The sequence below is a fragment of the Embiotoca jacksoni genome, unplaced genomic scaffold (assembly GCF_022577435.1).
Source record: "Embiotoca jacksoni isolate LCO1_2020_lvr unplaced genomic scaffold, fEmbJac1.0.p SCAF_5, whole genome shotgun sequence".
In the NCBI taxonomy this organism is placed as follows: Eukaryota; Metazoa; Chordata; class Actinopteri; family Embiotocidae; genus Embiotoca; species Embiotoca jacksoni.
Window position 1 is genome coordinate 3,761,685 of NW_027185403.1, and position 24,195 is coordinate 3,785,879.

Sequence of the window (24,195 nt, forward strand, 5' to 3'; positions counted from 1 at the left end):
ACAGCTCTGCCTCTTGCATTATTTCATAATAAACTACCACCCTGTAGGGACAGTACTGTAATGGGGGGTGGGAAGAGGGCTCAGTCTTTTACTTTATCTAAACTGTCAAGTCAGAAGGATGTTTCCACAGCTCTGCCTCTTGCATTATTTCATAATAAACTACCACCCTATAGGGACAGTACTGTAATGGGGGGTGGGAAGAAGGCTCAGTCTTTTACTTTATCTAAAAACTGAGGAATTCCTCCAGCTCAGTGGGAGTCTGTTGGAGGCAATGGGCTGAATCCGCCTCTCAATGGAGATCTTCCCAGGCCCAGCTCTGAATAAGAAAGGATCCCAGTGGAGCATGTCCTGTGGCCCGCTGGTGTTGCAGTCTGAAGCCTGTAGACTCCCACTCCAGATGGGCCCACAGGGAACTCACACCAACTGACCGACCGCCCGCCCCCCCTTGAGCCACACAATACAATCACTCCTCTCTCAACAGCTGCTATACAGAACATTACAACACCACGAAGAAATTACACTTCAGCCAGGCTTAAATACCTGCTTCTTAGTCAAGAACATCGCAGATGTTCATTGGAGATGGGTTTTACATATGAACGGACCTGAAGCATGACAAATCAAAATGAAAAACCCCAAAGGGTTTTAAGGTCAATGATCCTCAATGATGTAAACTTAAGAATGAAGCAAGTAGAGAACAGAGTGAGGCAAATTCTTCCATAGGTTTACCAGATGAAGGTGGCGGGAATGATGAAGACAGCCATATGCCATTAGTTTAGAGCAATTAGACATCAGATTCAAGGTCACATCTTTAAACACGAGCATTTTTAAGAAAGCCTGAAGTAATCTGGATTTATCAAAGTTAAAACTGATGTTTCCCTGTGTGTGTGTGTGTGTGTGTGTGTGTGTGTGTGTGTGTGTGTGTGCGCGTCTCTCTTGTGTAGATCTTCACTGCTTTGCCCCCTCTCACTCTGGGAATATTTGAGCGCTCCTGCAGGAAAGAGAATATGCTGAAATACCCAGAACTCTACAAAACCTCCCAGAATGCAATGGGTTTTAATACAAAGGTAATATTTGTCTCCGTCATATATATATATATATGTGTATATGTGTATGTTTATTGTTTAATTTACACAAACCACATTTACATACTGTAAGATGTATTTCTCATTATTAGTTTGATCTTTTTGTTGCATGTATTTGCGCTTTTATCTTGATTACTTTCAGTTTTAATAACTTTCTTTGCTTTGGTCCTTGTTTTTCGGTGACTGACATTATTCCATGGTTATCAAGTGTCTCCAAAAAAAAGTGCAATATTGAACGGTGGTTTTAACTTGGATTGTAAGAAAGTAGTAGTTAATATTTGGCAGATTTCCTTACCTGTTTTACCTGAGCAGTTAGTTTGTAACCATGAGGAGAGTATCAGTTATTGCAATTTGGTCAATTTTATGCAATTGAACTAAGTGATGCAAAACACTCACGAATGTGGTTAAAATTCCATTGGGAAATAATAGTCTGCTACACCACGTAAATATAAAGGTCAGAAGTTCCAGCTCTTACATCCAATTAACGTCACACTAATGACAGGAGATGTTTCTGTTGTGCTGCTGTGACGGACGGATGCACCTCCCGTCACAGTGACCTGGCAGCTGCAGTTGTAGCCTGGTATGGCGTGGCTTGACCTGTTCTGTCTGGTTGATGTGGGGCTGTCCGTTAACTTTCCCCTGCTGGTAATAAAGCTGTCTCCCCCTTTCTCCATGCCGAGCCACAGACTCCTGGACCATCCTCACAGGCGTGGTGACCTGGTTAGCACCACATGGAGGTGGATTAAAGGCGGATTGGCCATGGTGGTCAGGGGCAGGGAAGGTCAGATGGGTTGGGGAGATGCAGCAGAAAGAATTGGAGGGAATAGAGAGTGTGCTGTCATTGTGTGATGGCATTTGTCGCGGAAAATTATCCAATTTGTTTAAGTAAGGGAGTTGTTTGCACTCAGTGCGGGGCTATCAGATCATATTCACGCCACACAGGACCAGACATCACGTATCAGGTGATGATAGTTTAATCTCCAGTTTTACTCACCACAAACTATTCACTTCTGATAAAAGGCAGTTTTAAGATTGAAGTAGAAGTAAAGTCAAATGTTTTTTTACTTACCAGAAGACAATGTTAAACCTATTAAATCGAAATCCTCCTAATTCCTTTCAAATAGAATTCACAGTATTTAAAAAAAAACATGTTTGTTTCCTTGATGTTAGACTTAACTTTTTATAGCTGAATAGTATTTTTAATTTTTTTTTCTAACTGCAGCTTTGACATCTTTCTTTGCTGTACATGAAAGTTAATGGTATATGATCAATTAAGACTTCATAACTGGTGTTTTTTCCTATTTATTTTTTCTATTTCATAGAAAACGAAAATTGACAGATTAATTGATTATAATCAAGAGTTGCAACTCTGGTAATAACACACATTTTTAATGACTGTAAACATAAGAAGTTTCTCCCAGAGCTAATAAAGAAAACTATGAAAAACTGTTGAGGTTATAATGTCACTGTTGATTAATTAGCATACTGTAGTTAGTGGGTATGTGCATGTGTGGAAACCCACAAAATAAATCAGAAGAAATGGAAAACCAATTTGTTGAAAAACAGACTTGCTAAACTCAAAATAAAAGCCCTGCATTATTTGTAGATGAATGTAGATTTTGCAAGTTTAACAAGATTTTTCATAAGAAATCCTCTTTATTCTGTTTATCATAAATTATACTGGAGATTAGTAATATATGACCACACAGCTGCTACTTTAATCGTCCACAATTCAGTATAAATCCTCTAGGGTGGATTTTCCCTTTGACTTTCTGAAGACTTCATTAAGTTTTTTGTGCCAAAGACAGATCACAAAAATATGTGTCTGATAGTTAGAAGCAAATGAACCTCAATTTTGTTTGGGCCACATTTTCCAAGACCCATAAATGATGACTCGGCCAGGTCAGCAGGTTGTTTTTGCTGGCTTGTCCACTCTCTTCCCGATATATTTTCCTTGCAGCTGGCCCGAGGCGAGGCGAGAAAATCCAGCAGGAATTTGGCCCCTCGAAGCCTGTCTTTCTGCACGCCTGGCTCTTTTGTACACAACAGATACTGTCTTTGTGAATTAAAGCTGTTTGTGTTGAGATGCGAGAAGGGAGAGGCAGAGGGTGTTAGAAGAAGCTCGAGGCGTGGCTTCAGCCATGTCGCTCTTTCTCTTTTAATTACATATTCCGGACACATAAGCCACCCTAATAAACCAGGCTCCCCTTTATGCGACCTCAGTAATTACATTAGTTTACCAGCAGCTATCACCTCTTATACAGCACCTTTCCTTCTCTTATACTCTTTTTCCACCTCTCTTACCTCACTCGTTCAAAAAGAAAAGTTCATGAGTGGACAGCTCTGGAAATATTTGGCTCGATATTAATTAGTGGCCTTCATGGGCTTTTTTTTTTTTTTTTTTTTTTTTGGCAATTAGGACGTTCACAAAGGGCCAAATCTTTACAGGACAGACCGGGCATTCATTTGGAGGGGATCCTTAGCAACTTGCCGTAAAACAAGGGGAAAGAAGGAGACATGGGTGGCTGGAGGGGTGAAAGGGAGGATCCCAGTGTGACAAATGATTATGAACATTTATTGATTTCATTAGCATTCATTATTGGGGAGAGGAAACTGGAGCTGGTTTGCGACCGCCTCCTGCAGTGTTTGGGATGGGATAGTGGAGGAGGAAGCTGATAGAGAGCTGAGCCTGTCAGTGCGAGGCTAATTGGCGTAGACATGTGATTGTAACATTAGTAATAATTTAATACGCATTTGACCACAGAGATAGAGGAGGGGGGGTTTACTTTAGCCCCCCCCCCCCGCTCAGTGTGTTGGGGTTTGTGTACACAGAGGGAGGGCGAGGTAATCCAGGGTGGGGGGGGGGGGGGGGGTGGCTGCTATAGAACTTTGTTTGGTTGATAGGAAAGGTGAGGAGGTCGTGCCACTGAGGCCAGGGTATATTCTAGTAGTATATATTTTTTTCCTTCGCTGTACCCTGTACCCTGTTCTGCCTTCCTCGGCTCCTTTTCCCTTCTTTTTAACATCTTTCCCTGGTAGAATATTTGGAATAACCCTGAAATGTAAATATGCTGATAGTTGTTCTAAAATGACTTGCAGAAATCACACAATGTTTTCAGTTTTCAGGGAGTCAACTTTGTCTTGAATAAGTCGTGTTTAATGTTTTTCTGACAGGTTTGCTGAAGTTGAAAAGAGTGTTTTTAAGAGAGCGAGGCTCTTACTTGTCATCTGCCAAGAAGGTATCGTGAAAAAAAAAAAAAAAAAGATTAAAATGTGAAGTTCTTTTATTTACCTCCTCCTCCATCAGCCGTTTACTTTCCGGGTTGACTAATTTTATCCCTCAGAATTAACACCAACGTCTGTGTCAGCACGGAGGAGGAAAAGAGGGCACAAACGTGGAGTGTTTTTTTGGCAGAATAGATTTCACGGCTGTTTCATGCTACATGACCCATTAGTGTTTTGTTTGGCTCGGGCATTGCATAACGTAAATTTTAAACAAGGTGGTTTTGGAGTGGGAGTATTGATTTAAACGACTCATCCAAAGTCCGTATGCTTGCATAGACAGACACACACGCAGACTGCAGTCCACGCCACGATTTTCCAGTCCCTTAATAATTACCATGAAAACAGCTTAATCTCTGTCAGGCCTGTCAGTCTCCCTGTGTGTGTTTCTAGACTGATTTTTGCTTGTTTAAACTCTCCTGTCATTTATTACCAAACCAGTTAAAATTCTCACATGAAAGCGCCGAAGCTTAATGAAAGAAATGAGAGGAAACCTTCACACTGGCAGCACATATTTTAATGTTGTATAATGTTCTTATTGTCGGGGCGAGTGTGTGTATATTTTACAGTTTCTTGTGCTCCCTTTTTTTTTTATTATTCCGTTACACAGAATGATCTTAAAAAAAAAAAAAAGAAAAAGAAAAACTACAAGTTAAAACCTGCACATTGATATTGTCCACTTGCCTTTCACGACTCGTACACACACTCAGCAGCCTCTCTCTCCCCCATAACACACACAGAGGATATACAACGTGTCTGTCAGCGGGGTGGCCATTCAGCGTGGAGGCCCCGACAAAACCGCCACTTAGCCTAGCGCTGGGCTGGCACAAAGGGCCCAGGTCAGGGGTCACTTGGAAAGCTGGAGCTCCACACACCCTTTTCTCATGCTTTTTTTCTCTCTCTCTCTCTCTCTCTCTCTCTCTCTCTCTGTCTCGCACTCTCTCTTATTGGAATCCCCCCCCCCCCCACCCCGCCACCCCCCCATCCTCCCTCTACCCTCTCTCCTCCCTCATCTTGCCTCCTTCCCCTCCATCCTTCTTGCCTCTTTTTTGCAGGTCTTCTGGGCCCATTGTCTGAACGGCCTCTTCCACTCCGTCATCCTCTTCTGGGTCCCCCTTAAAGCTTTCCAGCATGGTAAGTAGCTCCCAGAGACTCCTCCACGGCTCTCGGTGGACTCGGTGGATAAAGACGGACAGTCAAACACACATACTTTGTCTTAATTACTTCTCTCTTCAAGCATCCAGTCATGAATTGCAAACATGTGTGTGCTCCGGTCTGAGTGACACACACTAACAAGCGTATGTGCATTTTTGCACCAATGACTGCTGAAATGCTTTTATTGTATGCAGTTATTTGCACTTAATTTTTCATAAATCACTCAAATACACACTTTCCTGTTTGTTCAGGGCCCACAATGGTGGTTCTTTTTTGTTTTTTTTATCCGAACAAACAACTATCAGTGTTTCTGTGTGCGAATATAAATTTGAATATTATTCACAATATCTTTATTGATCCATAGGTCACTTTGTGCATGTTTGTTCACATTAAGATGCAAGGTTTCTGTGTGTGTGTGAGTGCAGAGAGAATAGGGATCTTTGAGTCGGTAAGTCTTGGCTGGCCAGAGCCGAGGACCACACAAGCTTGGGCCTGCTCTCCAAACAAAGGCGCCAAGCCCCTTCACTCTGACTGACAGGCTGTCAGCAAAGCCTCACTGCACACAAGACATGTGACCAGCCGGAAGTAAAGGGAAAGGGAGCCTCTCTTTCTTTCTCTATTGGCAGTCGCACACTGTTGATATTTTAGACTCAGCCCAAACCCACTTGGACGGGTTGAAGCAATATGTCTGCGTTTATTACGATCTTATTAATTTAGGAAAGTTTAAAAACACTTGTTGGGTTCCTTTTTTAATGACTGAATAAATAACTAAAACTGTTTTGTTCTCTCTGTTTTGGCAAGAATCAGCCAGAAAATGTGTTTCTGAAAATAATGAATGCACATCAATTCTACTTTTCAGTCTCATTGATGGATTTTCACACAAACACGGTTTCCTTATAGTTGCGAAATACAGAATTATCGTTCCAGCCGTGCTCAAAGGACAGTAATGGATGCAGCATTTGACTGCGTTTCCACTTTAAGTTCCCTGTTACACTCCAATTGGTTTACGATAAAGTTCACACTGAGTTGTACTTAAAGTAATTTCCTACGTGTGTTGTGTGAAACCCAGAGAACTGAGGAGAGACCGCGTTGGCCCTAAAAGCCTCTGTTGTTGATTCCCTTCACAGATACAGTTTTTGGCAACGGAAGAACTCCAGACTATCTCCTCTTAGGCAACATGGTTTACACAGTAAGTGCACCAATCTTCTTGACAGGCAGTGTTTCTGCTGTGTTTAAAGAGTGCAGGTGTCCGAGCCAAGTGTTATCCAATTTCAGTGAATAAACATCACTTTTACTTCCTTTTCTTGTGACTTTCAGTTTGTCTACTGTCTTTTCCACTTTTATACTGTACAGCATGTGAAATATATTCTTAATGTAAACTCAGATATGTGTGATGCATTTCCCATGACCAGTTTTATTACTGTATAGGGGATACTCTTTGTGCAATGACACTGTGATTTGTGTCTCCACAGTTTGTGGTCATCACAGTTTGTCTTAAAGCCGGCCTTGAAACCTCATCCTGGACCATGGTAAGCTGGAGGTTCTGTTATCTGTTTTCATTTCCTCCTTTTTATGTGACCACTGATGCTTGTGACATATTTTACATCATCCTCTTATCTCCAAATCTCTTTATGGTTTGTTCCCACTGGGCCTGTAACTGTAAACCCACAGCGATGACACGTATGGAAACTCCTTCAAGTTGTCAGAAGGAACTGTAAACTTGCATGTAAAGATGTAAACTTTTAAACCCAACTTATAAAAAACTGCATCAAACAAGACAGTAAATGAATGAAAATGTTGCTTCAAATACAGCTTCAGTCGGCAAATTGTAGTCTCGCTCAAATCTTGAGAAAATTAATCATTAAACATTAACATTTTCTGGTACTTTATTGTCCTCTGATTCTCCTCCATTAGTTCAGCCACATCGCCATCTGGGGAAGCATCGGCCTGTGGGTGGTGTTTTTCATTATCTATTCCTCCCTGTGGCCCCTCATCCCTCTGGCACCCGACATGTCGGGCGAGGTAAACACACACGCACGCACACACACACACACACACACACACACACACACACACACACACACACACACACACACACACACTCTTACAGAAACAACTTCCTCCAGCACTAAAAGAAACTGCTGATATGACCGTCTATCACTGACAGACCTGTAGCACCTTATAATTCTGATTCTGCAGAAAGATATTGGTGGGAAAATTTCGAGTTAAACTTGACACAGGAGTGTATAAGTAAAGCCAGAGGACTAGTTTAGACCTCTGGCTTGTGTTGCATAATGACTTAATTGGGCCAATTTGCCCCATGTTTGTGTTACATTTCCCTCCCGGACTCTGAGTATCCACAGGTGACACTGAAACAGTGAAGCAGTCAGTAAGCTGAGCAAAGAGAAATGAGGACAACACGTCCTGAACATCTTAGAAAATGAGTTTAAAAAGCCCTTTAAAGTTGATTAGATATAGATATATACTCCTGAAGTATTTTGTTTACTTTATTCTTTTAGGAGTTATTATTTACATGTGAATGTAACTAACATCTCTCTGAGTCACCACAGGTGGTCAATGAGAACCTTTTAAACAGGTGACATTTCCCAGTGCATTCTGGAGAAGAGACTGAGGCATCTTTTCATTCGTGAACAAGAGCACAGCAGGAAGCTATTGAAAGAAAAAGGCTGGCATACACACAGCCTGCAGCAGAGGCAAATAATCTGCCCCTCACAGTAAATATTGTCTTTGCAGGGATGCTGAGCAAACAGATCACTTCATAATTTAGTATAATGTACTCTAAGAAGTGAAAATATTCTTTAAAAACAGAAAATCCCTCTTAAAAGTAGTTATTGTCTCACTAGTCACAAGTAAGGAACGATCTGGACTTTCAGAACTCTTTAAGCCTTATGCGTGTTCTGCTTTAGTTAATACTTCTGGCTTTGAGGATTCAGTAAAAATGTAAATTGTGACTCAGTTTATTATTGAGCTATTCGATTGTTTGTGGTAGTTCATACATTTACACCAGTTTTGGCCATCAGTGGTGATGTTGGATGGGAAACTTCAAACATACAAGTGAGAAACTTGAACAGCAGCTTAGTAGAAATGTCTTTAACCGGGACATTTTGCATCAACCCCCCTCGATTAGTGATGGAAAAATCTTTATTTTGTATGATTAATTTACCTTTCAAATCAGGTCACAGTGGTGTTTATAGTTCCTTATTTAAGAGGAAAGATGGTCTGTCGAAAAAAAAAAACTAAATTAAGAACATATTGCCTCATCAAAGGTCTGTGTGCTCAGTTATATTCAGGTACCCCGAGCTTCAGAAACAGGCCGGTTTTGTCGTCTGTCTGAAGAGAAAATTCTTGATTTGTTGGGATTCTGGTGAGATTAAAGATGAACACATCATTACTCAGTATGATGATTTGAAAAAAAAAAAAAAAAAGGTTTTGTAAATGCTTTTTCAAGCTTTAGCGGAGAGTTAAATAAGGTGATTGATGCTACTCTCATACTTGTGTGTTAAATATAATGCCACAGTTTAGCTTTAGGACTGGAAACAGACTGTGATTTTGTTCATCAGTAACAGAGTCCACCTGCCAGCACCTTTAAAGCTCACGTATTAACACCGCACGCCTTGTTTGTTTAATCAGTATAAAATAAGAACTGCAAAAATGACACATCTCTGTTTCACAGGAGGTTACGTGTTGGAGTATTTATATAACAGAGACCTCAGGAAGTTGCTGTGGCCCACCAAGAAACAATAACCCCCATATAAAAACAGCAAAATGTTGTTTTTATACATTGGTTTTTGCACAAATTAAACAAATGCCATGTAACATGTTAAATAGTGAACTTTTGAGGTGCCGGTAGGCGGGTTTTGTTGCCTTTAAACAAAGCCAGAATAGCAGTTTCGCCCTGTTTCAAGTTTTTATTCTAAGCTACATTAAGCTGCCGGTGGTTGTAGCTTCATATTTACCATACGGAAATAAGCATGGTATCAATCTTCTCATCAAACTCTCTGCCAGAAAGTGAACGTCTCCCAAAATGCCAAGCTATTCCTTTCGTGGAGCACAATGTTTAGTCAAAAATCTGTCATTTCTGATCAGTTATGTTGGGTGGATGATTATAGTTTGTGTTTTTGGAATGGACGACTTTTGAGGGAAATTACATATAAGTGTACGCGATATTCTTGTCGGACAAAAGTTTCCCCACAGCAACGGTATTTTTGGCACGACAATGTATAACAACTATCTGCGCATGCAAAGAAATGCTGTTTTGCTGTCACTTGCTCGGCCAATCTCACGCACACACACGCGCACGCACGCACGTACACGCACACACACACACACACACACACACACACACACACACACACACACACACACACACACACACACACACACACACACACACACCATAGGTATATAAGCTTCATCTTATCCCCCGTCTGTGAAGCCCGGTGCTTTCATCCATGCCCTGCAGCACTTGACTGAAGACAGTAATGGTGTCCTGTGGGTAGCTGGTAACTCTATGCCCAGCACTAACTCAGGGATGCCAGTACATCATCAAACAGGGACACATCTCTGTGAAACCTGAGAGGGCATCAGAGACACTATCTCCACTTCCAAGACCTCGTAGCCTCTTAAGAGCAGGATTATTCTCCACCCTGATGGAGCCTCGCATATTTCAGCCCTGCCTCCCTGCCTGTGTACTTGAATCTTAGAAGAAGACAAAAAAAAAGAAAGAAAAAAAAGTGCTTTCTGTCCTCCCATCTACTTTCTTTTGCTTTTTCCTCAGCTCTCTTTTTGTCCCCCCCCCCACCTCTGCCAGTTGAAAAACTACCTGGGGGCCCAACAACATAACAGACACCAGAACTCGCCTCTTCTCCTGTTTCTGCTCTCACTCACTACCCAGCTCGCCGCCTTTAACAAGAGACGCTAAGCAGCGCTCGGCCCCATCTGAACACATTCATCAATGTCAGGCAAAAATATTCTTTGGACGATTGACAAGACAGGTGCAGGATCCATCCAGCAGACACACTCAAACAGCTTGTATGCTTTTCACATGTACTCTGCAGACTGGCCCGATCCCAAACGCATATCTCATCCCGTTTTCACCTCACAAAAGTCTGACACAAATATCAAAAGAGAATGTCAGATTATTCGGTTCAGGCAGTGTAATCTGCCATGCTAAGCGGCTTAGCTTCACCTCAGGAGATGTATCATGTACACTCTGTCACACTGACCTGCTGCCTGCTGACTTGCTTCTGCTATCAACACAGCTGGCTCCAGTAGAGTTTATTCGGTCCTGTCTCTCTCTCTCTCTCTGTCTCTCCTCACTTTTCACACACACCTACCTTTGCTATTTTTCAGTTCCTGCTGCAGCGAAGCACCTCTCGCTCTGTCAGACTCTACTTGTCGTCTGCACATGGATTTTACACTCTGCAAGCATGCATCAAGATTCTTCCACAGTTTCTGCTCGGTGATAAGAAACGTTTTCTCTGGAAGGAATCGCTTTACCGAGAAGTTTGTTGTTGTGTAGCGTGCTAGGAATATCTAGCAAGTGTATGAAATAGTCACAATAGAAACAGATCAGTTTGTTTATTAATTTGAGTGGTTTATGTTCACGGGCAGATTTATTTAGTTTAAGTTGAGTGAACGGGTTGTCACGAGAAACTCTTAACTCTATGAAACAGGAATGTTAATCATAGCGGGCGTCCCTCCTGTCTTCAATTCTCCATCAGCCACTTTATTCCCCAAAAAATATTTCTCCAGCTTTATTTTGTAGCAGCTGCACTTACCATATTTGTACAGAACACTAAAAAACAATATAATCCGTTTTTAACATGTCCACAATAAGTCTGTCCCTAAAACAAAGTTTTGTGTGACAATGATATTGTTGTTTAAATGTCTGCGTGGCACCATTTTAAAGGAAAATTCAGGAGCTACTCAGCAGAGACACAGTTAGGTCAGTAAATGTGAGTGAAATGTAATTTATCCAATCAATGCATTATCAAACAAAAAACACCAACATGGATTTTCTAAATTGTTTGTTCATCCCATTTTTTTTAAAGTAATTAAAACACATTTTTAATAGGTCATAACATTAATTTGCTGCTTTCACATTCGATTTTTAAAAAGGAGAGTACGAGTGACCTCGTTTTACTCATTATTATCACTTCGTGAGGTTTTATCCATTTGTACCTTCCAGGCAGTCACACCGCTGTCCGAGAACAGACTCGGAGAAGGTTGAAACTCGTGTCAGACAGGTTATCTGTCATCTTTAGTTTTCACTCAATGTTGTTTATTGTTGTTTGCAACTTGCCTGAAAGGGTATTTGACATTTGAGACTCAGCAATCAAATTCCTCTAAATAAGCAAAAAACCTGCCAGCGATCGACACTCTCCTCAAAGTTTCAAGATTAAAAAAAAATAATTTTAAGGTATTCTGTCAAATAGAAGTCATAACGACTGATGAAATGGATCTCCACTTTTTTGTCCTTTTTGTATTTAGCTGGCAGAACTATTATTTTCAAAACTAATTCACACCAGTAGACAGACAAGAAAACATGAAGATTTGATTGATTTTCAGACTGCAAAAGTTGTTCACAGATGAGATTACTGGCATTTGTTCTTGTTTTGTGTTTGTATGATTGGCAGAACTTCAGAAGTTGAAAAGTAGAAACAAGCTGCCAAAAAAAAAAAAGAAGCTCTAATGATTGGTATCTGACATATTCACGACTGCTCAATTTTTCTGAGGGATAATTTGATATTATTGATCCCTTGTCAATCACTGTGGTTGTGTCCTTATGTTCCTTCTTTAAGACTAAGTGTAGTTCAAGTGAGGTCTTTGTCCTCATTTGGCTAATAACTGATAAACACTACAACACAAGGTTAATGTAATAACTGACAACGAACCCTGTGGGTGAAGAGAGCAGTTTTTACACACTGTAAATCACTTGTGTGTGTAGTCGTCTGTGAGACTGCTGAGCTGCAAGAGTTTATATAAAGAGGTTTTCTTTGTTAGGCGACATGCAGAGAGCATGGAGTGGAAGAAAAATCCAAACGAGAAAATCACTGTTTGTTTTCCACATTGACCTTTTCAGGGTGGCTATTGGCTGATTTGTCTCTGCTAATGACATTTGTGGAATTTGAGGGTTTGCCTTGACCTTGTCGGGCCGCCTGTTTGCTCTTTTTATTTGCTTTCTTGGTTGTTTTTGCTTCTCGTGCTCTCCTCTGTCATCCTCAATTGTCTGTTTCTTCTCTACTGTGCTGTGTTTTCTTGAAATTTATCCAGAAGCTTGTACTTTTTATTTGCACAAGAAAGACTGTTGAGGTTTTTGGCCAAATGTATAGTTTCATCTTCAATTTCCCCCCCTCCGACTAAAGCCGACATGCACAGTGTTGTCCGGTCAAAGAAGTTGGAGAATCAACATACTGTAGATGGATTCAGACAGAAGTATTAGTCAGAATGCAATTTAGTCTAACCCTCCTCCTCTTAATCTGTCTTTTAAAGTGTTAAACAAAGGAGCTCTGTGTACTCGGAACAGCCAGTGTCTGAATATTAGCATCTCTGGGATGTTTTAGAGCTGCCAGAGCGTTATGAAGTTGGCTTTTCATCGTTTTGTTTGCTGGATCTAAACCTTACTCTGGGCCTGTGGGGTGAAATGTGAAGTAGCGGATAACCTCACCTCACATTTACCATTACAATGGCAGTCATTAACATAATTCAAACTGCTGAGACGACGGGCTTTCTTCTGCATGATCAGCCAGGTGCCAGATTCCGCTGATCGAGTCTTCCTGGAAAAGGAAGCGCAAAAAACTCCCGAGTTTTTAGGTCTGGGAACAATATTCCCCTCAAGTTTTCCTGCCGAGTTAAAAGATTTATAACATTGGATGAAGTTGTATCTTTGATGTTCTGTATTTTTAAACTTTTATTTCAACATGGTCCGCTGGCTGAAGAATGAATGATTTTTTATTTTTCCTGGAACTCCTTCCTTCAAAACACCACACCTTATAACTGCAAAGTATAACCACGATACTTAACAAGCAATTTTCATGCGCCGACATACGTAGTTTCGCTCCAATAAAGACTGGCGGTCCAGTAAACACGGATCTGAACAATGTAGTTTTTTTTGTTGTTTTGAAGTTCTCGCCTGGGTTAAACCTCAAGGGCGATCTGTGTGTTTTAGTAGGAAACACGATACACACACGCAATTTGGTTGTTTTCATGAAAACTCCCATCAGACACCTTTTTACGATCTGGCGACCATAATAATGATAATGGAATAAGTAAGTACTCAAACATGCATTTTATAACAAATGCACTAGCTGGCATGTTGTGTGTGTGTGTGTGTGTGTGTGTGTGTGTGTGTGTGTGTGTGTGTGTGTGTGTGTGTGTGTGTGTGTGTGAGAGATTGCCTGTGCCTGTCTAGCCCTGCGTCTAGTCTGTCTGTGTGGTTGTGTGTGTGGCCGGGAGCAGGGTCGTGGCCTGTCAAAACACACCCCTCCTGGCCAGCGGACACTACTGTCTGTCCAGCCAGACAAGTTTATTAGTTTGTCCTAAAAATACAGCCCCGCTCCCCGGGCCCCTCTCACCCCGTGCAGCTCCCAGAAGGCCCCCTGGTATGAGACGTCGCTAGCGTCCACCAACGCTGCTTGCCTCGCTTGTAGTCATGGAGCCAGTCCAGATGCAGGAACACTAACATTTGTTGTTTTGTAACTGATCAGATTTGTTTGGATTTTGAATGTTTGACGTCAGATTGATTCACAATGAATGCAGTATATTTAGGTCGGTCTCTATTTTGTTACTGTCTTACAGTCGCTGAAGTTTACACAGTTAAACCTCATGTTCTAATAAGTCTTTGTACCAAATCTTTTAACCCATAATATTGAATTTTATGATAAACTTGATATTTAAAGCATCAGGCTTGTACATACATCGTTTGTGCCCCAGAGTTATGTATGGAAATATATAAATATGGTTCATAGTTTGAGCTTGTGAACGACTACTTTGGTTTATTTTTCAAGCTGTTTGACTTTGATTTAATATGCTGAGTATACATCCCTGGTTTATTTTCGAAAGACTCTCAAGACAGCTTAAACACCCCCATTAAAATGCATGATACGCTGGATGAAAACGAAAATAATTAAAGTGACTCACGACAAAAAACAGTAAATGTTTCCACCAGTGCTGCGTAATTTCTAAATTGACGTGAAAATATCCCGTGCTTCGGTGCAATTTTCCCTCATCTCATAAATGTTTAGTTCCAAGCGACACAGAAAACGCTCTATTCATTCGTGTCCCTTCACAAACCTGTAGGAAAAAGCCATTTTTGATTTCCTGTCATTTGGGGTTTCCTCTCCTCCAGTGTTTTGTCAGACATCAAAGTCAATTTGCAGGTAATGGCCAACAGATTAGCTAATTTCAGCAAACCCGAGCGCTTTGATAGTTCTGACACTCGTCAGTGTGTGCATGTGTGCGTGTGCGTGTGTGTGTGTGTGTGTGTGTGTGTGTGTGTGTGTGTTTGTGTTTGTGCGCGCACGCGGCCTGTGTCACATTACAGCAGAGACAGTATTGCCGCGGGGGCCTCAGCAGTTTAAACAAGTGGCACGTTACAATGCGAGGAGGGCGAGTTTTGCACTTTGACGTGTAATGACAGATAGTTTCATAGCGGCTTGCCAAAACAAACATCGTCCTCACGCAGAGAGCTGGAAGGTTTCGCCCCCACCGGGACGATCCGCTGTCTCCCCGCCGCCGTGGACCCAAAAACAACCTCATCACTCACGAGCTCAACGTGAACATTCGTTACTCACTGTGGTGAAATAAAACACTAGCTCATGATTTAAAGGACTTCTGCGACAGCAAAGAAAATCATCTCTGTCTGAACTTTTGGTCAACTCGACAATGATAACATTTGCAGTTTTATTTTTATTTGTGCGCGTGTGGTCGACGGGGGGGTTGCTGTGGGAAACTGTGGTGGGCATTTCACACTACTGTCTGACATTTTTAGGTCGACCGGTAATCAAGAAAAGAATTCGCGATGAAATAGGAATCGGAAATAAGCCAAAAATTATAAACTCTTCCAGTCAGCCTTTTCGGCTTTCTGTAACCCATTTAAAGTAACTGGAAAAATCTTCTAAAAAAATTATGTTATTAAGGAATCTGGAGCTCATCTAATGTGGATATCAAGAAACTACCATAATTACAGCTGTTATGCTTCATCAACACTCACTAAGATTGAGTGGCGGCTGTATTGAACGTATCATTAAAAGCCCCTCAGATCACGGTCCCGTGGCTCCTCTGATGTATTGACAGGAGCTCTGAGCACAGCACACAACCGGCCTGTTTTCGTTTGAAAGAGATTCCACTGTCTAAATACGTCACAGGTACTTCCTCCACCCTGAAGGCCGGCGAGGCGGAGTGGATCCAAACGAAAACATGGCATCATTTAGTCATGGAGGATTAACCCACTTTGACAAGTTATTTAGAGCCCTCTTCTCTCTATTTCCACAATATAACTGGTTGTTTTGAGCTGCTTTTGTCATGCATGTGTTTTGATATGTGGTGGTTGTCCTTTATCGGGTGGTTCTTCTTTTAAAGAGCTCGTCTTTTTTTTTTTTTTACCTGTGTTGGTAGTTAAACTCTGCATTGTCTACAGTGACCTGAGAATAAGTGTATATATGTGTGTGTGTGTGTGTGTGTGTGTGTGTGTGTGTGTGTGACAGGCGGAAATGATGTTCAGTTCAGGGTTCTTCTGGATGGGCCTGCTCTTCATCCCAGTCACCTCGCTGGTCTTTGACGTGGCCTACAAAGTGTGAGTCTTCCTCTCTTCGCTCATCATCGCTCCAATATACATCCGATACAGGAAATTCCTCCAGAATCTCCCCTATCTACAAAAGAAATTCCTGCCTGCGTGTTTTGCTCAGATTTCCAAGGAAGTCTAGCATTTTTCCATTCTGTGAATACTACGTGGGAAATGTTTGTTTCTGCCTCGGGTCTGGTGGACATCAGCCCACAGCAGATTCATGTGAAAACATCTGCCACATGATTTTAATTAAATGAAATACTGTTTCATTTACAGTGTGAAGAAGGCATATTTTAAGACCCTGGTGGATGAGGTGCAGGAGCTTGAGGCGTTATCTAAAGACCCTGGAGCAGTTGTGCACGGAAAGAGGTACTGTTACACACCACTTCACCTCTCCTGTCTTTACTCCGTGATTTTAGATTTACGTCATTTCATTGAACCAATTATTTGTCTGTAAGTGGATCAAAAACAATTTGTGTCAGTGTAATAACATGATAATGTTTTTGCAATTCAAAGAATATTTCCAATAATATTTCTCTCTACTTTTAGTTTGCTGTTTGCTTTAATGGACTGTTGTGACACAGACATTCAAAGTTCAGCGTTTGTGTCTGAAGCAACATTAGGTGACATTATCTTAACCATTACTTGTCAGTCACTGCGTAAATGTCCACACCTGCAAGCTAGCAAGTAGCAAGTAGTAGTGAGCTTTGGGTAAATAATCAACCTTCAACTTTCTTTTTTTCTTTTTTTACAACAATTTACAGACTTTTTGCCAAGCAGCACAAGAATCCTTAAATCTGTCAATGAATCTTGTCCTCCGTGGACATTTATGATGCGTTCATGGCCTGTTGGAGTTGTTGTAATAATGATTTTCTGACTTGTACGTAGTTTCGAGACTGAGAACTTTTCTGAAAGCTAAGACTTAACACAAAAGTGGCTGAAAACACAATAAACATAACTGTCTCTCATGAGCTAAAGTCATCTGTTCTTCAACAACAATTCCATGTGAAATGACTGGAGCTTTATCCACACCGGCAAAAGATTTAAAGAGTCATCATATCATTAGATTTGTTTATGGATAAAATCTGTTTTAAGTTCATCCGGCAAATTAATTAAAGGACGTATCACAAAACTGATGCAAAACTCCTTATGAAACTCAAATCCTGCCACAAATCAGTTTTCTTCATTGATTTGCAGCATCGCTCACATGGCTCACATTAACATTATGGCAAAATGACAAATCTGTATTGACTCGGGGTGTCATATGTCTCTGCTTGATGCCTTGGCCGTTTCACAAAATATGAAGCATTTTCCCAAATTCTCATGATGAACTTGGAGGAAGAATCATCTACATCCTCCAAAATCCCTCAAAATGTCACAAATAGTCACGCTCCTGCTGCCGGCAGTATTCCTGTGTGGAAAGGAGAAATCTTAAAATTGCTGCGAAATTGCAGGAGTTTGACTGTAATATCGGCAATCATGTCATAAATGTGGTTGTCTCCCTCCCCCCCCGCCCCCTCCAGTGCCGAATGTCTCATTTTAAAGCAACAGTCGTCTCATATTAAAGCTGTATATTCTAAAAACGTCTTAGCTGAAGCAGGTCTGCTCTGCTCTCTGGGCTCTGGGCTCTGAGGCCGGCAGCAGGCACCAACATGGAGCCGATCAGTGAGATCTCCCGCTGGCTGAAAGTGATCCTCCCGCCTGGCCGCTGTCCCGGACCCAGCGGGCTGCAGGCACACACGCGCGCACACACGCGCGCACACACACACACACACACACACACACACACGCGCCTATACAGAAACAAACATGGAGAGATACCAACACTCGGATACATGAATGATTTTCGGCCGACCTGCTGTTTTCCCTCACTTTATCCATTGCTGTGCGTCTCCTCAGTTTTGTCTCCCTCCACGGTGTTTGGAGCAGCAGGTAGAGCAGTTGGCAGGTCCGAGCGCTCGGACAGCCTTGATGTATGGGTCATTAAATCTGCCTGTGGTGCTCAGCATGCTGCTAACACACTGAATGTTTCTGTGTGTTTCTGTGTAGTTTGACAGAGAGAGCTCAGCTCCTGAAGAACGTCTTCAAGAAGAGCACAGTCAGTCTGTACCGCTCTGAATCCATGCAGCAGAACCTGCTCCGTAAGTTACTCACAACTTCTTTCTTTCTTTCTTTCTTTCTTTCTTTCTTTCTTTCTTTCTTTCTTTCTTTCTTTCTTTCTTTCTTTCATTCTCTCTCTTTCTCTCTCTTTCTCCTTTCTTTCTTTGGGGTGGAGGCACCAGGCCATTAGTTTATCCGTGTTAGATTTATCTGCTCCCCAACACGTTGCCCTGTCAGGGGTAGGAAAGCAGATCGAGCGTCGTTGCTCCTCCTCTGACACACTCTGTATTACTCTGTCCTTTGAGAGACGGTAACATTCTGCTCGTCCTGCTTCTTTTCAGAAATACGTTGCGTTAAACGGACGTCGATCAGAGATCGTACCTAGCTCCCTGCGTCTGAACTCAAACCAAATCTACCTGACAAATACTACATATGAACTCTTTGATGAATTATTTTTATAGTTAGTCAGAAACATGAAAACATGATCTGAAAAATATATATATTTTTTTTTAAAAACTATGAAATATATAAAGGTGGCAGTCAGAATCAGTTATTTATTTACAAATGTATTTCTTCAGTTAGTGTTATATCGGTACTGTTTGACTGTTTGGGGCAACATCTAAATCCCCATTCAGACACAATAAGTCAGCTCAGCTTCTCTGGGCAAAGCTACTGATGCTGTTAAGGAGCGATATGTCTGTCACGTTTTCTTCATTCTCTGTTGTCCCACTGCACTCAGCTGATGAGGTAGTAGACACTCTAAGTGAGTGAGTGTCTCTCAGGACTGAAATAAATCACAAGAGGCTCAGTGAATTTTCCAAAAATCTGTCGGTAATGAGGCTATAATTATTTCTGGGTTTGGGGCGAAAAGTCACAGACAAACACTCCAGACGGGAAGAAAATCACTTATCATGTCGAGTGAGAAACCACCCCACATCCTAGAGAGAGAGAGAGAGATAAATCCCCTTCGAATGGAGCTTGAAACCTTTTTAAATAAAGGGATTTCATTCATAGTAACGCATCGAAAAAGTACCTAAAGCGTCCAAACTTAAGGTCCCATTTTCTCCCCGATGGTTTTCTAAACATGGGTTTTGTTTTTTTGGAGGTTTTCTGTTTTTCTGTTGTTTTATGTCTCCTGTCTGATCAGTTTGTTTTTTGTTTGTCTCATAGGTGGGGATGAGACCGTTGTTGTTTGATACCTTTTTAGATTCAATGCTCAAACCTAACCCCGTTTACGTCTCCAGCCCGCCTGTAGCTCCCCGATAAGACGCCCCTCTCCCTCCTTTTGGTCGTTGACTTCCTGTCCTTCCTCTCGTGTGCCTCCCGTGTGTCCTCAGTTGAACTCAGTAGAGCGAGATAACGCTGAAATGATGAAATGTTGCGCTGTTATTCCCCCACAATGCACTCGTCTCAGCGGGGTCCTTTGAACTTTCCCGCTGTCCTCCAGGTACTGAGCAAGTCATTTGACACCTGAAGGTGAGTCAAGGGTCAAAGGTCAGGTGAGACCCCGTAGGACAGTTTAGGTGATAGATCATAGGGCAGCAGATACAAATTTAGGGGGAGGTGTGTGTGTGTGTGTGTGTGTGTGTGTCCTTGTCGTGATTTATATTCACCACATGATTTATTTGAACTGAACAGTCATTGTGGGAAATTTACTTATTTTCTTCTTTTTAAATGAGAAGATTGACACCGCTCTCATATCTGTCTATTTACTTGTTGCCTCTTATGTATTAGCATTAGCTTTATGCTCAGGGCACAGAGCTCAGTATTCATTTCTCTGTAAAATATTCCCCTCTGCAGCACGATAAGGAAATAACTTTATTTCCCAAGATGCAACTCTTGTTTGCTTATTAAGATAGAAACGGTAGCTGGTGGCCGCCTGAATAGAAAACAGCGTCCCAACGGGTTAAAGGTCTCCAGTTTTTATTTTTGCTGCAGACAGAATGGTTAGAAGAGTCTTTGAGGATTCTAGAAATATATTCAGTGCAGCAGTAAGCGTTGTTAAACAACCTTCCGGGGTGTAGAAGCATCGCTGGTAATTATCTTTCAGAGAAGCAGATGCTTACTGCTGTGACCTGAATGTCAGAAGAGGCACAAACCAGTGCTAGCCACACTGGCTTAACATTTCACCCATCAAACAACGAGCCTGGTTCCATCCAAACGCACCAAACTGCCGACCAGCACCTCTGAAGCTCAATGATTAAAACACTTGTGTCCTGTTTAATTATAGTTTTGGCTCAATGCGGTGACCACCTGCAAGCTTGTCGTAGCTGTGAGGTTGCCAAACAACCAACGTAGACTTTATGAAGCCCCCCATAAAAGCACAAATTGCCATTTTTACACTTCAGTTTCATGGAGGCATTAAATCAAGAAAATCGGAAATATGAATTGGAGAGTTTTAGAGCGGCTGGTAGGTGCAATTCAGTGTATTTTGTTACACGATCCAGCGAGGCTGTTTCTCTCTTGCTTTTGGCTGCGAGCTTCACCCTCAGATGTGAGACCAGTATTGATCTTCGGCAAGAAAGCAAAAATAAGCGTATTTCCCAAATGGATTTTGTTTATTTTGTTAATTCATTTGTTTTAAGTGTGTGTGTGTTTTTTTGTTGTTTTTTTTTTAATGTACATTTCATCAGTTGTTTTTTTTTTTTTTTAAATTTCATGAACGACTAATTCGTACAACCTCTGTTTTAACTGCTGCATTCGTTTTCAGATGGCTACGCCTTCTCTCAAGATGAGAACGGAGTGGTGTCTCAGTCTGAGGTGATCAGAGCGTACGACACCACCAAACAGAGGACCAACGAGTGGTGAGCCCGCCGGCCTTCTCGTTCCCGGCCGGCCAGTTTTGGAGCCGCAGCAGCCGTTTCCGATAGCGATGTGAAGCGGTGGCGTGAAGCGTGTGCCTCCAGCACTGAAGAGAGAGAGAGAGAAAGGGGGAGGGAGGGGGGGTGTGTTTGGACATGAAACGGACAGAGGAGAGTGACATTGTGTAGTCTTTGAAAAAGGGAAGGAAAAAAAAAAAAAAAAAAAAACAACAACAACCAAGGAACAAAACAAAACGTGTTCACTATCAGCTGTAGTTGTGTGTCCAGCAGCCATGATGAGCACTGTGCTTCTTAGCAGTCTGTGGTCTGAAGCTCTTCACTGTTCTCGCTCTGTTTGTCGGGAGTGACTGATTTAAACGAACGACAGCTTTTAGCACTGAGCCAAAAAGCCTAAAATCACCGTCTTGAATTCAAATCAAACTCCCGAACGCTGTTATTGTAAACGTTAAAAACGCTGGGCAAATGAGTAGTTTTAGAGGACGTGAACTTGCGAGAGATTTGCCGAAGAGCGGTCGCGTCCGCAGTCGTCCCAAGCACTAGTGAATTCGGAAACCTTTAAACCAAATGTAACTAAGCTCCTGCGAGTATTCCAGCACTAAACAGACCACTTCAGAGCAGACGTTTGTAACGTTTTCATTTTCTTTTTGCACTTAAGGAAGCGTCTATTGTGTAAAGCCTTACATTTGCTCATGCCTTCGTCCTTCTTTGTTTCTTTTTAAGATACACTTATTTTTTTTAATTTTTTTTTTTAAGTATGTAGATATCGTGCCTGGTTTTCTTTTGTTTTTATCTTTTGTTTTTAAAAATTTTTTTAAAATTTATTTCGTTTTTAAAGAAGTTGCCTCCAGCAACCGACGGTAGTCCTGTTTCCACCATTTTTACAGCAGAAGTATTGCTCTCGACTCGTAACTGCATTCCACACATCACTCCTGTTTCAACAATCACAACGGTGCCTAAGTCAAACTTTTCCCTCTTAGAAGACAAAACAAGAATAGTTTCGCCGGCTAGCTTAGACCAGTGCTCCACACACACCTACCGAAGACAGAGTCACTGTCTCCCCGCCACAGTTTTGCACTCCTACAATGTGAAACGTGTTCCTGCAGCGGTGAAGGGGAGGCTCTCTTGATGGTCTCGTGAAGCTGACGGTGGTGGCCGTGTTTCCCTTCAAATGGAGATTTTATCCTTCTAACATAAGTGCCATTAGCTTAAAGGGAGAGAGAAACATTAGCCAGGAAACTCCACGACGGTATCAAAACTACTTTGTCTCTATAGTTATTTTGTGGATTTGTATTTTTATATTGGAAATGTATGAATTTTGCATCGACTGGCTTTGTAATGACTCGTCTGTAACTTTTCAGTTGTTTCTTCCTCTGATGAACTGGCAGGATAGAATAGATGTAATGAGGAAACGGAGCTTTCTTAAATGTCTTGTTATTATTAATATTAATATTGTTACAGCTTGATTTATTTATAATTGACTACTTAATGTCCGCGTGATTGCTTTCTTCTCCCCATGGGAGATCAAATTTCTGACTGTGTGTGTGTGTGTGTGTGTGTGTGCGTGTCTCGGTTTATCGCCTGCATGTGCATGTGCTGTACGTGTGTGAGTGTGAGCGTGCGCGCGTGTATGTGTCACCTTTACTGTGGATAACTTCTATGTATGCGTTGCATGTCTGTGTCCTCTGTGTGAGACTGGGAGAGCCTCAGTCCTCCTCGTGTATTTCTTTTCATGCGTGCGCGTGCGCGTGGCGACGCTTGCTCCAGTTGTCCGTCTGCACGACTCCAGGTATAGCTATGGTGTACTACCGCGTGCCGATGCATGGCCCTCATGGGGAAAGTGAGATTGTGCGGTGTGCCTGTGCGTGTGTTCGTAGTCGAACCCCCCCGGCCTCGACTGTGGCGGTTTCCGACGCCCGGCTTGCTTCGACAGGAGATGTTGCACAAAAGCACTCTATGTACCTTTCCAGTTGTGGATGTCCGGTATTATCTGGTTTCGGTATATGATTTCTCTTGAGTGTACATGTTTGTAACTCGTTTACTTCATGCAGTGGTACCTCTGCTTTACAAGGAAGCTCTTTTGTGTTTTGTGTTTCTGATTATTCTTTCTCTGCTGGTCTTTATGCGTGAAATCTTTACTGGTCGTCATCTTGTCGAATATTTCCAACCAGCTGAATGTGGATGTCGTCGTTGTGGAAGGCTTGGACTGCTTTCTTTTTCCGGAAAACATAAAACACACGTTGTTGTCTGTAAAGGTCGTGGGCTGCATGAATGGAAAACACAAACTGTTCTCTGAGGTGTTAACTGTACTACTTTTGATTCTCCCTCGAGTGTTGATCACTTTACTAAAGAGGAAAAAAAATGCACCTTTAACTTCTTTTATTTCAATATTTGTTTCTTTCCGTCATTTTGTTCGATGATTGTTCTGCATGTTGGGACTGCAAACTTATAAGTGTTGTCTTTTACTGCCATGAAGGACTACTGAAATAAACTTTACAATCGTGGAGGAACAATGTGAACATCTTTGGTCATTCTTGTGTGTATTTGCAGACTAGGTAATCACCGTCATCTTGTGGCTGTGTGGCAACAAACAGGACAGAAAACCTAAACAGGAAAAGGCAGGGCGAAGCATCAGACTGCAGGACAAACACATGATATCAATAGAGACCTTTTTGGTTATGACTGGGGGGGGTTTAGTCGAATGTGTGTGTGTGATCACACAGACGGCAATCCGATCCTGTAATAAATCCAGATTAAATGACCCAACTACACTTTATTTTGATGAGTTTATTATTACTAGATAAATCAGCAGAGAAGGTTTTGTATCTCATTTTTGTTGCTGTAATCTGGGTCTTAAAAGTTCAATTCAATAGTTGATTGACATAAAATGTATCAAGTTTTTTTTGTCATTTTTTTTTTAATAGTAGAAACCTGAACAACTCTTTGGTTC

At 41.7% G+C, this 24,195-nt stretch overlaps 1 protein-coding gene across 2 annotated transcripts in view; it reads left to right on the plus strand.

The window, feature by feature from the left end:
* The window catches only part of atp8a1 (ATPase phospholipid transporting 8A1), a 103,599-nt gene extending 79,835 nt beyond the window's left edge, over positions 1 to 23,764 (plus strand). For both annotated transcript variants that reach the window (XM_069171912.1, XM_069171913.1), the window contains 9 exons: positions 942 to 1,064; positions 5,420 to 5,498; positions 6,647 to 6,708; positions 6,992 to 7,048; positions 7,434 to 7,541; positions 16,247 to 16,335; positions 16,603 to 16,695; positions 18,376 to 18,467; positions 21,137 to 23,764. In XM_069171912.1, the coding sequence (XP_069028013.1) occupies positions 942 to 1,064; positions 5,420 to 5,498; positions 6,647 to 6,708; positions 6,992 to 7,048; positions 7,434 to 7,541; positions 16,247 to 16,335; positions 16,603 to 16,695; positions 18,376 to 18,467; positions 21,137 to 21,234 (801 nt within the window). In that variant the 3' untranslated portion in view covers positions 21,235 to 23,764. The remainder of the gene's footprint in view (positions 1 to 941; positions 1,065 to 5,419; positions 5,499 to 6,646; positions 6,709 to 6,991; positions 7,049 to 7,433; positions 7,542 to 16,246; positions 16,336 to 16,602; positions 16,696 to 18,375; positions 18,468 to 21,136) is intronic.
* Positions 23,765 to 24,195: the final 431 nt, after the last annotated feature.